The sequence below is a fragment of the Thalassophryne amazonica genome, chromosome 4 (assembly GCF_902500255.1).
Source record: "Thalassophryne amazonica chromosome 4, fThaAma1.1, whole genome shotgun sequence".
Classification (NCBI taxonomy): domain Eukaryota; kingdom Metazoa; phylum Chordata; class Actinopteri; order Batrachoidiformes; family Batrachoididae; genus Thalassophryne; species Thalassophryne amazonica.
In genome coordinates this window covers 40,235,834-40,254,042 of record NC_047106.1, presented here as the reverse complement: position 1 = coordinate 40,254,042, position 18,209 = coordinate 40,235,834, and the positions used below count along the sequence as shown (strand labels likewise).

At 40.4% G+C, this 18,209-nt stretch overlaps 1 protein-coding gene across 1 annotated transcript in view; it reads left to right on the top strand.

The window, feature by feature from the left end:
- LOC117508088 (cytoplasmic dynein 2 heavy chain 1) overlaps positions 1 to 18,209 on the top strand; it is a 370,951-nt gene that overhangs the window by 260,936 nt on the left and 91,806 nt on the right. Inside the window, exons 67-73 of the mRNA XM_034167743.1 lie at positions 133 to 274; positions 553 to 662; positions 2,465 to 2,479; positions 3,325 to 3,423; positions 5,289 to 5,412; positions 14,579 to 14,742; positions 18,039 to 18,158. Coding sequence (XP_034023634.1) covers positions 133 to 274; positions 553 to 662; positions 2,465 to 2,479; positions 3,325 to 3,423; positions 5,289 to 5,412; positions 14,579 to 14,742; positions 18,039 to 18,158 — 774 coding nt within the window. The remainder of the gene's footprint in view (positions 1 to 132; positions 275 to 552; positions 663 to 2,464; positions 2,480 to 3,324; positions 3,424 to 5,288; positions 5,413 to 14,578; positions 14,743 to 18,038; positions 18,159 to 18,209) is intronic.

The window sequence follows — 18,209 nt, the reverse complement described above, 5'->3', positions numbered from 1 at the left end:
AGTTTATGTTGGGTAAGAGTTGGATTTACAGTTAATGTGAGTGACGCATGGTAATCTATGTTTTTAACTAAGATGTTCCACTCTCCTAATCTTTTCTGTGCATTTTTCTTTCCATGCGCCTCATTTCATCAGATGTCTGAGATAAAGAATGAGCTGGAAACATTGCCTATGAGGGCCATGCTGGCAGCAGCTTTCATCACCTATCTGTCTGCAGCTCCAGAGGACCGTAGACGACGCTGTCTGGAGTCATGGATGGATCAATCTGGACTTCAGAGTAAATATGCTGTGTCTACACAGACAGCATAGATAATCACAGACGGGCCGCTGAATTTGTACAAATACATCTTCTGTACATGTGTGCATGTTTCAATAAATCTGAGAACTAAATTTACTCAGAATGTGGAATGTGTAGGACACAGGCTAAATCCAGTAAACACACATTGAGCAAAATGTACCTGTTGGTCCACTACATTAGAGAATTGTGAACGGTCTTAAAGCAAATATATAGATTACAAACTAAATATCAGTTTGTGCTGTTTGTGTTTCCATCAGAGTTTGACTTGCGGTTGTTCCTGTGCTCCGAGAGCGAGCAGTTAATCTGGAAGAGTCAAGGGCTGCCATCTGATGACCTCTCCATGGAGAATGCACTTGTGATACTCCAGGTGTGATACCCATCTGCATTCATGTTATGACACTGAAAAATCTGTATGATCAAAGGTGCAATATTCAGAGGCCAGTAAGAGATATTGGACAAATAGCAAAGAAATGTTTATTGTCTTTCTTATTCCCTCATACAGTTTTTATATCATGTCTTCAGTTTTATCACATTTCATCTACATTATTGCGTAAATATACAGTTAGATAGACAGAGAGGTGGATAGCTGGATACTGTTCTTTGACAGCACAATATAAACAGGGAACTTTTAATATATATATATGTATATATATATATATGTGTGTATATATATATATATATGTGTGTATATATATATATATATATGTATATATATATATATATATATATATATATATATATATATATATATATATATATATATATATATATATATATATATACGAGGTCTATTAGAAAAGTATCCGACCTTATTATTTTTTTCAAAAACCATATGGATTTGAATCACGTGTGATTACATCAGACATGCTTGAACTCTCGTGGGCATGCGAGAGTTTTTTCACGCCTGTCGGTTACGTCATTCGCCTGTGGGCAGTCTTTGAGTGAGGAGTGGCCCACCCTCTCATCGATTTTTTCATTATTTAGGAATGGCTCAGAGACTGCTGCTTTGTTTGATCAAATTTTTTTCAAAACTGTAAGGCACAACTGACTGGACACCATTCGATAAATTCAGCTGGTTTTCGGTAAAAATTTTAACGGCTGATGAGAGATTTTGGTCTGGTAGTGTCGCCGTAAGGACGGCCCACGGCGCCTGACGGCGATCTGCGCTTCGAGGTGGCAGCGTCTCGCCGTTTCAAGTTGAAAACGTCCACATTTCAGGCTCTGTTGACCCAGTAAGTCGTCAGAGAACAGAGAACTTTCAGAAGAAGTCGGCATGAGGAGTTTATTCAGACATTCCATTGTTAACGGACATTTTGTAATGAAAGAACGTGCGGGCAGAGTCGCATGTCGGGCCGGACCCGACCGCGGGGGGTCGCGACAGGAAAAACACCTCCGTTGGAAACCTTAACGGACAAGTTGGAACATGCCCAAGCTGTTAAACAATTTCTCAGTTACTCACTTGTTGAAAGCCATCAAAAGCCGCCTGAATTTTACAAATGGTTTTCAACACGGAGGTGTTTTTCCTGTCGCGGCGCACACAGATTTGCCGAGTCGTCACGGAAACGACTCGGCGAATTTGCGCGCACGTCTTTCATTACAAAATGTCCTTAAACACGACGTCCCGCTGCGTGGGAAGTCCTTACACCGACAGAAACACCCCATAATCTCTCATCAGCCGTTAAACTTTTCACCGAAAATCAACTTAATTTCTCGAATAGTGTCCACTCGGATATTCCGTACAGGTCCAGAAAAAATTTTGATAAAGCAACGCGCGCCGTCTCGAGCAGCGTGTGAAACAAAGGAATTCAGCCGAGAGGACAGGACCACATCTCACTCAAGGCCTGCCCACAGGGAAATGACGTCACCGACACGCGTGACAAAACTCACGCATGCGCACAAGGGTTCAAGCATGATTGGTGTAATCGCACGTCATTCAAATCCATATAATCCATAAAAAAAAAATAAAAGGGTCTGTTTATTATCTAATAGACCTCGTATATATATATATATATATATATATATATATATATATATATATATATATATATATATATATATATATATATATATATATATCATGTTGCAGTGTGTGCATCACTCTACCACTTCATTTTTGTTAAGTTGCTTTTTGTGTTGTTTTTTTGTTTTTTTTACCATCGCTGCCATAAGATCAATACACTAAAGGTACGGGTAAGATGCTGTTCCATTATTCATCGTTTCAGAGCAGTCCTTTCTTAGTATATCTTCTCTGTTTTTCTGTATCTTCTTTAGAAGATGTCATACAATTCTTAGTATACCAAGTGTAGAAATTGTCAATGGACTTTCTTCATCCATCCATCCATCCATCCATCTATTCCCCATCAGTTATCCCTGCCCAGGTCTCAGTGGCAGAAGGTTAAGTATGGTAGTCCAGATGTCTCTCTCATCAGTCACATCCTTTAAGTGTTCCCAGACCAGATGAATCATATAATCCATCCTCTGTCGTCTGGGACTACCCTGGGGTCAATTTTTATTGCCCAAGAATATATATCCTATGAGAGAGGCCATTCTAGTTAAATTCCTCAGCTACCTGATTGTGGAGGCGGGTGGGATATTGTTAATACTGTTGTTGAATTGGTGACTTTTTGCACTTCTTTACTTCATACGGTCAAAATCAACACTTTTTTTCATGAGTCACCACAGTCATATGGACCAAACTCTTTTCCAGTCATTCACTTCATATATTATTTTCTTAGAGAGGCTAGAGTAAATTGCAAGCATAATATGGAAATGTATATTTGTATGATGGCAAAGATTAAGGATGAATGAATGGATAAATGATGTGTATCTTTAAGTAGAATTAGAGAACTCCAGAGACCAAACATGTCTAAAAGAGGTGCTTTGAGCCCACATAAAAAATAAGACAAAAAAAAAAACAGTAGTGACAGACATGTAGCACAAGTCCACATACAAATTAAATATAGATTGGCTTGTGATTTTCTCGGTAAAGGTTCACTAATGCAAAGTTAATGTGCATCTTCTCTGTTCAGAGTGTTGCCTGTCCATTCCTGATTGACCCCTCATCACGAGCTACACAGTGGCTACACACACATCTCAAAGACCACAGACTGGATGTCATCAACCAGCAGGTACAATGAGCTTGTATGTTTTAAATCACAGAACAGGTGTGAAACAAAACAAATGCACTTAGATTATATGAAACAGTACTGAACGGAATTACCTTATTTTCCGGACTATAAGTCGCACCGGAGTATAAGTCGCACCAGCCACTTTATCCATTATAAAGAAAAATAAACCATAAATAAGTCGCACCGGAGTATAAGTCGCACCAGCCACTTTATCCATTATAAAGAAAAATAAACCATAAATAAGTTGCACTGGACTATAAGTCCCATGGACATACAGGTATGTTAACATGAAAAGTTCAGATGATAATATTGTGACGGCTACCGTTTTCGGATGCATATTTAACCAGTCTTAACTTGTAATCTGCAGAGTATGATTTTCTTTTTGGTGGCATTTTTTCGGGCCTTCTCCGTTGTCTTGTTAAGTTATCAGTAACGTTGAAATTTTTATTTTTCTATGGTAGTCAGAAGTCGCAGGAACAGTCACACAAGCCTCGAGTGCCCTCTCGTGAGCTGCATTTTACCTACGGATATGTTTGTATTTTGTGGACCACATTGCGAGCCAAACCATGCAGCGCCTACCTGCGCAGCTCATGACCGCCCAGCGGTGTCGATACAGCTCCTTCCAAGTGCAGACGCTAATCCTCCGCCGTCGCTCAGTGCTCCCATGCAGCTCTCGGCGTCAACTCTGCTCACACTGATATCCAAGGGTTGAAGCTGTTTTGTTAGCTGTCCCGGAATAAACACCATGTTCGTCTGCTTCAAACGCTTTTCACAATCATCAACGCCAGTTCCTTCCAAGTGCACACGCTAATCCTCCACCGTCGCTCACCCAGTGCTCCCACGCAGCTCTCAGCGTCAACTTAAACACTCTGCTCACACTGATATCCAAGGGTTGAAGCTGTTTTGTTCGCCATGCTGGAATAACAGCAAGCACCGTGTTCGTCAGCTTCTCACGCTGTGGGTGAGGTGAGGAATACGCGTCCAACGTTCTGTTCTCTGATTGGTTATTGCGACCAGCATAACCTATAGGACGGCCACCATACTACAGTGCCCATGATGCATTGCATTTCCTTTTCTGGTGGCCATTTTAAAACATAGATTGACTCTGTCACGTAAAATTGTTTTGTTACAGTAAATTAATTGAGATCCTACCGGTATATTTTTCATTTATAAGTCGCACCGGAGTATAGGTTGCACCCCAGGCCAAAACATGTAAAAAAGTGCGACTTATAGTCCGGAAAATACGGTACTCATGACTTAATTTCAATCAATAGTCAATAGACAAAATAGGTTTCACAATACACCTTGCACCGTAAGGTGTATTGTGAAACCTATTTTGTCTATTGACTGACTCTGGGGAAAGTTCCAGTGACTGCAGGGAAAGCTTTGCTGACTGTGGGGAAAGCCCCACTGACAGCTGGGAAAGACCGCAGGCCGGGATCCTTTAGGGGGCATGTAAGACCAAATGGAACGTAATGGGCCAAGGCTGTGTCTGGGGGTAGTATTTGTCTAGCTTGCCTGGGAGGGTTTTCCAGTAGCTATGTCCCTTTGTTGACTTAGTGGGGGCTCCCTGTGTGCCTGCATCCTTGTAATACAACAGGTCCCCCAGGGGTGGTGCAGGGCTACTGGAGGTAGGCGGGTAGGCTAGATTTTACTACTCCGGGTCCTGTTGCACCATAAGGTGTACGTATTGTGACACCTTTCAGCTTGGTGTCATTATCATATAATAGGGCAGTAATGTATTGTTGATGACGTGCACTTCAGAAGATGGAAATGACTCTTTTACCTTCTTCCATTTTTTTCCTCCCTGTGATAACAAAATTAACAGGACTTAATGTGTATATGTTTGTTTGTATATTCTGTAGGATAGTAACTTCATGACATCCGTGGAGTTGGCAGTCAGATTTGGGAAGACTCTTATCATTCAGGAGATGGATGGAGTAGAACCTGTGCTCTACCCGCTGCTGAGGAGGGAACTCATAGCACAAGGTGCCACATTCAGACATGACTAGGCGGGTTTCTATTACCCTACAAACTGCACAAATCAAAGTAGCAAATTCAAAACACGTTTAATGGAAACAAGTATTTCAAAAAAAAGTAAAATTTGCAAACGTGTTTTTACATTTGCATGTGGTGGCTTTTCAGGCAATTCGGAAAATTTCGAAAAAGGGTAATGGAAACACTTGTTTTGTATTATAGGTCACATAATGTACAGAAAGCATCACATGACATTCTAAAATACACAACATGGTACCTTTGTACAAAACAGTAGACAGAGAGCTTGTTAAACACAAGAGATGACGTTATGGCAATGTTGGATTTCAAAAACTACAAAATGGTAATATTTTTTGGGACTTACCCTTCTGTCACCATTACCATTGTAATTACAGTTCATGTAAGAGCCTTGCAAGTAGGGATGGGTATCGAGAACCGTTTCCTTTCGGGTATCGTTAAGAAATTATTTGATCCACCGACATCAATAAGCTTTGTGCTTAACGATTCTGTTATCGGTCCTTCAGAGTGGCCGTTTTGGGGGGTGTTTGTCAGGAAAATGATCATTTCTCTACATTGATTACAGACCCTGCAGCGGGTCTGTAATCAACTTTTCTGCAGCGCGGCTTTGCTTTGAACCTTGAACCAATCGAAGCAGTGGTTCGCAGATTGAAGCAATGCTTTGATCTATTGCTTCGTTTATTCTTTCTTTCTTTCGCTTAATTTTCCCCCGCTAAAACCCTAAAGAGCATACGTCTGTGAGTATTATTTACCTTTTCTATGTTAAACCGACCTGTTATGGTCTTCTGAAACAGTTGATAGATGTATTTTAGAACTTAAAAACGGGAGCGATGCTAACGCGTTAGCATGTCTATGGCATTTTCAATGTTAAAAGTTTACATTAAGCAGTTGCAGCTGTCATCACATTCGGGTGCATTTGTTTTCAAACTGTAATATTTCTTAAATTTATTTTTGCTTATATATTAATAATCTAATGATTATTATATACAATATATACTTATTATGTACAATTTTAAAGAAAGAGACAAAAAGAACCTGAATAGAAACACAACAGAAAATATAAAAGCAACTAATAATGAACATAAATAAATAAATACATACAGAAATAAATAAGTGTTTCCTGTGAACACCTAGTGACTCTTATACCTCCATTTCATCACTGTCTTATTTAAGTTTAATGACAGTTTGTTTTGGTCAAACCATATTTTCAATATGTTAATTTCTTCAGTGATTTCCTCCAGAACTATCTGCCAAGCTAGAAAACTGCTGCATCCTTGTAAGAGCAGAATACTACTGGAATGAATCTGAATAAGGAAAGTTGTTTTTTTCTCACCTAAATGGATGCTGCACTCACTCCAGTTTATTGTCTGGAATAGTCCCAGATTGCATTTCAGAGCTTCTAGAATTGAAACATTTTCGTGCAGGTGGTGTTGGGGGATAATTTTGGGTTTCAGCTTTTTTTGTTTTTCACCACTTACATCCCTGAATATGTCAATCGTGAGTCACTTTTGTGCGGATTAAAGGTACTAACTGGGACGCCTGTCTTGTTGCGAGAAAGAAACAAGAATCGTCCTCTGTTTTTGTTCACACAGCTCCAAACGCTGCGCGGCTCTCTGCCGAGTCAAGTTAGAACAATAGAGTCCAGTCTGAATTAATAGCTTCAAAGCGAAACATTGTTTTGTTTATTTTTATTTCTGTCCAGAGATCAAGGATACAGTAACCAGTTTCATATTTATTTACTTTAAGACTCAATGAAATACATAGAAAACCTGTAAAGCCTACTTTTAGTACAAAATTCACGAGGTATCGATAAGGGAATCGATAAGGAATCGGATCGATAAGCAAAATCGATAATGGCATCAATATCGATAAAATCGTATCAATACCCATCCCTACTTGCGAGAATGATAGTTATTGTGATAGGACAAAACTCAGCAGTGAAATGCAATAACTCAATGAAAACCCAAATCTGTAATAATCCTCTATGTAACCCCTTAGCACTCTTAAAGCCATTGAAGATGGTTTCAGACTGCATATTTTAATTTTGATGATTACAGCCTACAGCTCCTTTATTTTTTTTTATTTTATACTTTATACTTTTTTTTTTTTTTTGCAGGGGTGGTGGCCTAGTGGTTAATGCACTTGGTTTCAGTGCAAAAGGTTCTGGGTTCAAATCCCACCCCTGCCACATTTTTCCATGTAATGTGGAGTTGCGTCAGGAAGGGCATCCTGTGTAAAAACCTGTGCCAATTCAACATGCAGATCCACCTTGGATTTGCTGTGGTGACCCAGAGTGCAAACAAGGGAGCAGCTGAAGGGACTTACTTTATAGCCTGCAGCTCCAAAGCATAGAAAAAAGTATCTGAAAATATTTGAACATTTCATTTGATGTCACTATTTATACAGCATAAATACTATGAATCTCTCAGTCTGGTTCAGTACAAATAATCGCAATCATGGAAGACTGCGGATTTGACAGTTGTCCAGAAGACACTCATTGACAACCTACACAAGGAGGGAAAGCCACAAAAAGTCTTTGCTGAAAAGGCTGATTGTTTGCCGAATGCTTTATCACAACATATTAATGGAAAGTTGACTGGAAGGGAAAAGTGTGGTAGGAAAAGATGCGCCAGCAACAGGGATGACCGTAGCCTACAGACAGTTGTCAAACAAAGCTGATTTAAGAACTTGTGTGAGCTTCACAAGGAGTGGACTGGGGCTGGAGTCAGTGCATCAAGAGCCACCACGCACAAACGTGTCTAGGAAATGGGCTACAAGTGTCACTTTCCTGGTGTCAAGGCTGCCATGGTATTACCGTACTTGACTGGTCTCATAGACAGTACCTCATAGATTCAAGATGAGGTTGTCAAGAGGAAGATGAGAGACATCAGATTGAACAATAGAGATGAACAGAAGGCCACTATCAAAGCAACCTGAGCTTCAATAGTACCTCAACAGTGCTACAGGCTGATCACCTCCACACCACGCTGCATTGATGCTGTAATTCATGCAAAATATGCACCAACCCAGTATCAAGTGCATAAATGAACATTAGGGCTGAAAAGATTACTCAAGTAATTTGAATAATTCGATTACAAAAAATGTTTGAGGCAAATTCTGTGCCTCGAAGCTTCGTTTAATGCTGTAGTACATATGCCAGGCCTGTGTGTGGCGCTGTAATGTCCCCAGAAAAACAAACAAGAAGACTACAGCAAGCGCTAATCAAATTAGCATAAAAGTTACAGCTTCCCAACGCAACAGAGTGAAATAAAGCCTTTTAGGAAAAAGACGGTCCACGCTGATCATCTGAAATAGTTTAGTGTGCATTTAAAGCAAAGCAGTGTGTGTGTTTTTTTTTTTTGTTTTGTTTTTTAAAAACAGCACAGTTTCATCCGCTGCCCGCTCTACGTGCGGTGGCCGGCTGCTGCCTCTCTCTGCCCAGTGTGAGCAGCTCAGCACTGCCCTCACAGCTCCGTCCCACGGCAGTTGTCGTGCCAAAGTACTTATCCCCGTCAGAATTTGTATCCCCTGATGTGGGAGCGCGTATTCACTCAGTGCAGCACTTCCAGACATTCTGCAGCTCTTCTCCCGCTGCTCCCAGACAAAAATAACAGCATGTTGGTTATTCAATACATGACATTAAAAAATAAGTTTCAGAATCTTTTGACGACGTTTAATGTATGCGTGTCTTCACGTCGGTTACACGCACAGACACAGAAACGGTGTCCAACATACAAAAAACGCTGTAAGATGTTTATTAAAAAAGAAAACGCTGTAACCCGTTTATATATGTAAAAAAACAAAACAAAACAACAAACAAAATGCTGTAAGATGTTTATGATCGCACCACCGTCAAGATAATTCAATGATTTTCACGCCAGTTCAGTTCGTTCTTTCGAGATTAAAATATGAACAGTCATAAACTGTACACTCTTGTACTTGTCTGTGACTTTTTCTGTTTTAAATAAAAGATAAGCAGACAAACGTGATGTGGGTGATGGTTGTTTTGGTTTACAAGAAATAAAATTCAGCTTTTACACTGTAAAAAAAAAAAAATCCAGTTGTTTTTACATAAAAATTCTGTCAGCTGTGGTTTCCAGGGGAATTCTGTCAAAATTACAATGAATATGTAAATGGTTTGCACATAAATATTTAGGTAAATTTTACAGTTTAAACCTGTAATTAAAAAATATTAATCTGTAAATTTGATGATCTTTTTCATGTTGAATTGGCATGGCCATACTGATATTACACCTTTTTTTTTGTAAAATTTACAAATATATTAAGTCCCTTTGGCTGCTCCCATGATGTCACTCAGGGTCACCACAGCAGATGCAAGGAGGTTCTGCATGTTGATTTGGCACAAGCTGTACACCAGATGCCCTTCCTGCTGCAACGTCATGTTGCAGTGAAATGTGGCAGGGGTGAGGTTCAAACCAGGAACCTTTGTTACTGAAACCAAGTGCACTAAACACTTGGCCACCACCCCTGATATCTGTCTGTATCTTATAGATTAATAAGCACAGTAGCTTTGTGGTTAGCGCATGTTGCCTCAGAGCAAGAAGGTCATTGCATCGATTCCCACCTGTGGCCTTTCTGTGTGGAGTTTGCATGTTCTCCCCATGTTTGTGTGGGTTTCCTCCGAGTGCTCCGTTTTCCTCCCACATTTAAAGACATGCAAGTTAGGTGAATTGGAAACTTTAGACATGTTCAGGTCTCCCTTGCAAACGAGATCTTGATCTCAGTGGGACTAACCTGGTTAAATAAAGGTTAAATTAAAATTACACCCTACCATCAGATATTTCAACTTCATATATACCTAAGCTCATCCACAATTACTACAGTAAATTTCAGGAGAGGTTTGTCTTTATTTAGAAGAGTTGCATAGGGGTTACATTTTCTGGCAGCCACCATCTTTCGGCCTGCAAGAATTTGTATCCCCTATCTTTATCGCTGATATTGCACCCTACCATCAGGTGTTTCATAGAGATATATACTTTAGCTCATCCACAGTTACTACAGTAAATTTGAGGAAGTTTTGTCTTTATTTAGTAGAGTTGCATAGGGGTTACATTTTCTGGCAGCCACCATCTGTCAGCCTGCCAGAATTTGTATCCCCTATCTTTATAGCTGGACTTGCACCCTACCATCAGGTGTTTTATCTTGATTTATACTTTAGCTCATACCCAATTCCTACAGTAAATTTGAGGAGGTTTTGTCTTTATTTAGTAGATGTTGTGAAAGTGTAGGAACACGGACCCACAACAGGGGGCGTAAAAGAACGGGCAATGGATAAGCCAAACAGTAACAATTTAATGTTGTAAATTGTGCACAACGGAATACAGACAACAATCAGTTTGGGACTATAGTCAATTACACGTTGGGTGACGTGTGGGCAGGCTTGAGGATAGGAGACGCCCGTCCAGAACCGAGCCGGATCCCACACGGCCCTCACCGCCAACGGATCTGAAGAACACCGGAGCTGCCAAGTCCTGGGTCCCCAGGTGGTCACCGTCTCCAGCTGTCAGACCTGGTACTGCTGGCAGAGAACAGAAACAGCACAGGTGAGTGTGAGTACGCACACTCAGTAATCCCACAGTCTGTGTTCTGTAAGGAGGGAGAACCTCCACCTCCAATAACACACTCGGACAGCTCCTGTGAAAACCACTTATCTGGTTGGGGTGGGAGGCGAAGCCGTCGCAGTCCACACCAAACGCCAATACAGCAGATAAGGAATACGTCACAGGAAAACGGCTGCAAATGAGATTAGACTATTATTCAGAGTTAAGTTTAACAGAGAAATTACCTCCAAGGTAGCTGATTTCTCGGCGGGGAGGTGGAGTTGCAGTCCGGCCTTTATGGTGGTGGTGATGTGGATGAGTGACAGCTGGTGCTGATGACGAGTGACAGCTGTCACTCCCGGTTGCTATGATGCCCTCTTGGGCTTGAAGCCCGCACTTCAAGCAGGGCGCCATCTGGTGGTGGTGGGCCAGCAGTACCTCCTCTTCAGCGGCCCACACAACAGTAGAGTTGCATAGGGGATACATTTTCTGGCACCCACAATCTGTTGGCCTGCCAGAATTTGTATCCCCTATCTTTATAGCTGGTATTGCACCCTACCATCAGGTGTTTTATCTTCATTTATACTTTAGCTCATATCCAATTCCTACAGTAAATTTGAGCAAGTTTTGTCTTTATTTAGAAGAGTTGCATAGGGGATACATTTTCTGGCAGCCACCATCTGTCGGCCTGCCAGAATTTGTATCCCCTATCTTTATCGCTGATATTGCACCCTGCCATCAGGTGTTTCATAGTGATATATATATTTTAGCTCATCCACAATTACTACAGTAAATTTGAAGAAGTTTTGTCCTGAAATGTACTGTAGTAATTGTATATGAGCTAAAGTATAAATGAAGATATAACACCTGATGGTAGGTTGCAATTCCAGCGATAAAGACAGGGGATACAAATTCTGGCAGGCCGACAGACGGTGGCTGCCAGAAAATGTATCCCCTATGCAACTCTTCTAAATAAAGACAAAACTTGCTCAAATTTACTGTAGGAATTGGGTATGAGCTAAAGTATAAATGAAGATAAAACACCTGATGGTAGGGTGCAAGTCCAGCTATAAAGATAGGGGATACAAATTCTGGCAGGCTGACAGATGATGGCTGCCAGAAAATGTATCCCTATGCAACTCTACTACATAAAGACACAACTTGCTCACATTTACTGTAGGAATTGGGTATGAGCTAAAGTATAAATGAAGATAAAACACCTGATGGTAGGGTGCAATTCCAGCTATAAAGATAGGGGATACAAATTCTGGCAGACTGACAGATGGCGGCTGCCAGAAAATGTATCCCCTATGCAACTGTACTAAATAAAGACAAAACTTCCTGAAATTTACTGTAGTAATTGTGGATGAGCGAAAATATATATCTCTATGAAACACCTGATGGTAGGCTGCAATAGCAGCTATAAAGATAGGAGATACAAATTCTGGCAGGCTGACAGATGGTGGCTGCCAGAAAATGTATCCCCTATGCAAATCTACTAAATAAAGACAAAACGTCCTGAAATTTACTATAGTAATTGTGGATGAGCTAAGGTATATATGACGTTGAAATATCTGATGGTAGGGTGTAATTTTAATTTAACCTTTATTTAACCAGGTTAGTCCCACTGAGATCAAGATCTCTTTTGCAAGGGAGACCTGAACATGTATAAAGTTTCCAATTCACCTAACTTGCATGTCTTTAAATGTGGGAGGAAATCGGAGCACCGGGAGGAAACCCACACAAACATGGGGAGAGCATGCAAACGCCACACAGAAAGGCCACAGGTGGGAATCGAAGCAATGACCTTCTTGCTCTGAGGCAACATGCGCTAACCACAAAGCTACTGTGCTAATTAATCTATAAGATACAGACAGATATCAGGTTGGTGGCCAAGTGTTTAGTGCACTTGGTTTCAGTAACAAAGGTTCCTGGTTTGAACCTCACCCCTGCCACATTTCACTGCAACATGACATTGCAGCAGGAAGGGCATCTGGTGCACAGCTTGTGCCAAATCAGCCAAAGGGACTTAATATATTTGTAAATTTTACAAAAAAAAAAAGGTGTAATATCAGCATGGCCATGCCAATTCAACATGAAAAAGACCGTCAAAATTACAGATTAATATTTTTAATTACAGGTTTAAACTGTAAAATTTACCTAAATATGTCTGTGCAAACCATTTACATATTCATTGTAATTTTGACAGAATTCCCCTGGAAACCACAGCTGACAGAATTTTTCTGTAATAACTGGATTTTTTACAGTGTAAAAGCTGAATTTTATTTCTTGTAAACCAAAACAACCATCACCCACATCATGTTTGCCTGCTTATCTTTTATTTAAAACAGAAAACGTCACAGACAAGTACAAGAGTGTACAGTTTATAACTGTTCATGTTTTAATCTCGAAAGAACGAACTGAACTGGTGCGAAAATCATTGGATTATCTTGACGGTGGTGCGATCATAAATGTCTTACAGCGTGTTGTTTTTTTTTTTTTTACATATATAAACGGGTTACAGCGTTTTCTTTTTTAAATAAACGTCTTACAGCGTTTTTTTTATGTTGGACACCGTTTCTGTGTCTGTGCGTGTAACCGACATGAAGACACGCATGCATTAAACATCGTCAAAAGATTATAAAACTTATTTTTTAATGTCATGTATTGAACAACCAACATGATATTATTTTTGTCTGGGAGCAGCGGGAGATCGTTTAGAGCTGCAGAACGTCTGGAAGCACTGCACTGAGTGAAAGCGCGCTCCCGCATCAGGGGATACAAATTCTGACGGGGATAAGTACTTTGGCACGACACCAGCCACAGACAGTCTCTGGAAGAAGTCCACTCTTTCTTCTGTGTTTTGCTTAGACTTGCAATGAGTGTTTCGCTTTTTAATTTTTGCTTTTTTGGGCAACACACTATGTTTTACAAACACGAGAACTCAAATAAAATAATAATAATAATAATAGTAATAATAAAAACCAGTGACTGTGAGGCTGCATGTTCAACCTCCAGCTGAAAATGAAATACACTGGCTGAATCGCAGAGAGAGTGTAAGAAATTCATGCAGGGACCCAGTCCACCACCTTAATAAATAAATAAATAAATAAAAATGGTTAAATTTTAGAAGTTGGGGAAAACAAAAAACAGAAAGCCACAACCCATCACCATTTCATCAAAATGTCAAGACTTTGGTCCAACTTTGGCTGAGCTCCTGACACCAGGAAAGATCCAAACTTGTAAAGATGTGAAAAAATAAATAATTACCCAGGAAAACAGAAAGGGATACACTATATTTGACAATCTCTGTGATGACGCAGTGACATTGTGCCATTACTTAGGGAGAGCCCTGGACTGTTAATGTTTTAAAACGCAAAACTAATTTTTATCCGATTCCTTGATTAATCGCCAGAATAATCGATAGAATACTCAATTACTAAAATAATCGATAGCTGCAGTCCTTATGAACATACTTTTCAGCAGTTTGACATTTCTGTATTACACACCCTTTGTTTGGATACGCATTTTTTAAGCTGTAGGCCTTATGTGGATAACAGATACCTTTATTTCACACACAGGTCCGAGATATGTGGTTCAGATCGGGGACAAGGTTGTTGATTACAATGAGGACTTCTGTCTCTTCCTGGCAACACGGAATCCCACTCCCTTCATACCAGCTGATGCTGTTTCGGTGATAACAGAAGTCAACTTCACTACCACCAGGGCAGGCCTGCGAGGACAGGTAATTCCCAACATGTACGCTGACATGCACAGGTATGCAAATTCAATTCATGTCTGGGAACATGCACTGGTCTCACACTTCGATACATCCACAACGCCATAACCGCTTTGGGTCCTGGATGGCAGTGACCCAAGCAAACAAAACTGCAGTGTATATTTAATTTCAAGTGAAGTATTACTGCACAGCACATCCAGCAACTCAGTTACTGTATACAGAACAGGGGCATATTGGCAGTTGGGGAAGAGATGTAAATATTTCATTCCTGTCTGTTTGCTTCATTATCAATCAATCAACTTTTTTCTTATATAGCGCCAAATCACAACAAACAGTTGCCCCAAGGTGCTCCACACTGCAAGGCAAGGCCATACAACAACCACGAAAAACCCCAACGGTCAAAACGACCCCCTATGAGCAAGCACTTGGCCACAGTGGGAAGGAAAAACTCCCCCCCAACAGGAAGAAACCTCCAGCAGAACCAGGCTCAGGGAGGGGCAGTCCTCCGCTGAGACTGGTTGGGGCTGAGGGAAAGAACCAGGAAAAAGACATGCCGAGAAGGGGGGCAGAGATCGATCACCAATGATCAAACGCAGAGTGATGCATACGGAGCAAAAAGAGAAAGAAACAGTGCATCATGGGAACCCCCCCACAGTCTACGTCTAAAGCAACATAACCAAGGGATGGTCCAGGGTCACCCGATCCAGCCCTAACTATAAGCCTTAGCGAAAAGGAAAGTTTTAAGCCTAATCTTAAAAGTAGAGAGGGTATCTGTCTCCCTGATCTGAATTGGGAGCTGGTTCCACAGGAGAGGAGCCTGAAAGCTGAAGGCTCTGCCTCCCATTCTACTCTTACAAACCCTAGGAACCACAAGTAAGCCCGCAGTCTGAGAGCGAAGCGCTCTAATGGGGTAATATGGTACTACGAGGTCCCTAAGATAAGATGGGACCTGATTATTCAAAACCTTATAAGTAAGAAGAAGAATTTTAAATTCTATTCTAGAATTAACAGGAAGCCAATGAAGAGAGGCCAACACGGGTGAGATATGCTCTCTCCTGCTAGTCCCCGTCAGTACTCTAGCTGCAGCATTCTGAACCAACTGAAGGCTTTTTAGGGAACTTTTAGGACAACCTGATAATAATGAATTACAATAGTCCAGCCTAGAGGAAATAAATGCATGAATTAGTTTTTCAGCATCACTCTGAGACAAGACCTTTCTGATTTTAGAGATATTGCGTAAATGCAAAAAGGCAGTCCTACATATTTGTTTAATATGCGCTTTGAATGACATGTCCTGATCAAAAATGACTCCAAGATTTCTCACAGTATTACTAGAGATCAGGGAAATGCCATCCAGAGTAACGATCTGGTTAGACACCATGCTTCTAAGATTTGTGGGGCCAAGTACAATAACTTCAGTTTTATCTGAGTTTAAAAGCAGGAAATTAGAGGTCATCCATGTCTTTATGTCTGTAAGACAATCCTGCAGTTTAGCTAATTGGTGTGTATCCTCTGGCTTCATGGATAGATAAAGCTGGGTATCATCTGCGTAACAATGAAAATTTAAGCAATACCGTCTAATAATACTGCCCAAGGGAAGCATGTACAAAGTGAACAAAATTGGTCCTAGCACAGAACCTTGTGGAACTCCATAATTAACTTCAGTCTGTGAAGAAGATTCCCCATGTACATGAACAAACTGTAATCTATTAGACAAGTATGATTCAAACCACCGCAGCGCAGTGCCCTTAATACCTATGACATGCTCTAATCTCTGTAATAAAATTTTATGGTCAACAGTATCAAAAGCAGCACTGAGGTCCAACAGAACAAGCACAGAGATAAGTCGACTGTCCGAAGCCATAAGAAGATCATTTGTAACCTTCACTAATGCTGTTTCTGTACTATGATGAATTCTAAAACCTGACTGAAACTCTTCAAATAGACCATTCCTCTGCAGGTGATCAGTTAGCTGTTTTACAACTACCCTCTCAAGAATCTTTGAGAGAAAAGGAAGGTTGGAGATTGGCCTATAATTAGCTAAGATAGCTGGGTCAAGTGATGGCTTTTTAAGTAATGGTTTAATTACTGCCACCTTAAAGGCCTGTGGTACATAACCAACTAACAAAGATAGATTGATCATATTTAAGATTGAAGCATCAAATAATGGTAGGACTTCCTTGAGCAGCCTGGCAGGAATGGGGTCTAATAAACATGTTGATGGTTTGGATGAAGTAACTAATGAAAATAGCTCAGACAGAACAATCGGAGAGAAAGAGTCTAACCAAATACCGGCATCACTGAAAGCAGCCAAAGATAACGATACATCTTTGGGATGGTTATGAGTAATTTTTTCTCTAATAGTCAAAATTTTGTTAGCAAAGAAAGTCATGAAGTCATTACTAGTTAAAGTTAATGGAATACTCAGCTCAATAGAGCTCTGACTCTTTGTCAGCCTGGCTACAGTGCTGAAAAGAAACCTGGGGTTGTTATTTTCTTCAATTAGTGATGAGTAGAAAGATGTCCTAGCTTTACGGAGGGCTTTTTTATAGAGCAACAAACTCTTTTTCCAGGCTAAGTGAAGATCTTCTAAATTAGTGAGACGCCATTTCCTCTCCAACTTACGGGTTATCTGCTTTAAGCTACAAGTTTGTGAGTTATACCACGGAGTCAGACACTTCTGATTTAAAGCTCTCTTTTTCAGAGGAGCTACAGCATCCAAAGTTGTCTTCAATGAGGATGTAAAACTATTGACGAGATACTCTAACTCCCTTACAGAGTTTAGGTAGCTACTCTGCTCTGTGTTGGTATATGACATTAGAGAACATAAAGAAGGAATCATATCCTTAAACCTAGTTACAGCGCTTTCTGAAAGACTTCTAGTGTAATGAAACTTATTCCCCACTGCAGGGTAGTCCAACAGGGTAAATGTAAATGTTATTAAAAAATGATCAGACAGAAGGGAGTTTTCAGGGAATACTGTTAAGTCTTCTATTTCCATACCATAAGTCAGAACAAGATCTAAAATATGATTAAAGTGGTGGGTGGACTCATTTACTTTTTGAGCAAAGCCGATAGAGTCTAATAATAGATTAAATGCAGTGTTGAGGCTGTCATTCTCAGCATCTGTGTGGATGTTAAAATCGCCCACTATAATTATCTTATCTGAGCTAAGCACTAAGTCAGATATTTATTATTATTTGGTCACATTTATGTTAAATTGTCCTGCATATGTATTTGTGTGTGTGTGTGTGTGTGTGTGCGTGCGTGCATGCATGTGTGTGTGTGTGTGTGTGCTTTAGCTGCTAGCCTTGACTATGCAGCAGGAGAAGCCAGAGTTGGAGACTGAGAAAACAAGACTTCTACAAGAAGAAGAAGAAAAGAAGATACAGTTGGCCCATTTGGAAGAATCACTGCTCGAGGTACAAATGCAGAGAAAGAAGTTAAACCTTTTTTGTACAAAGATTATGGGC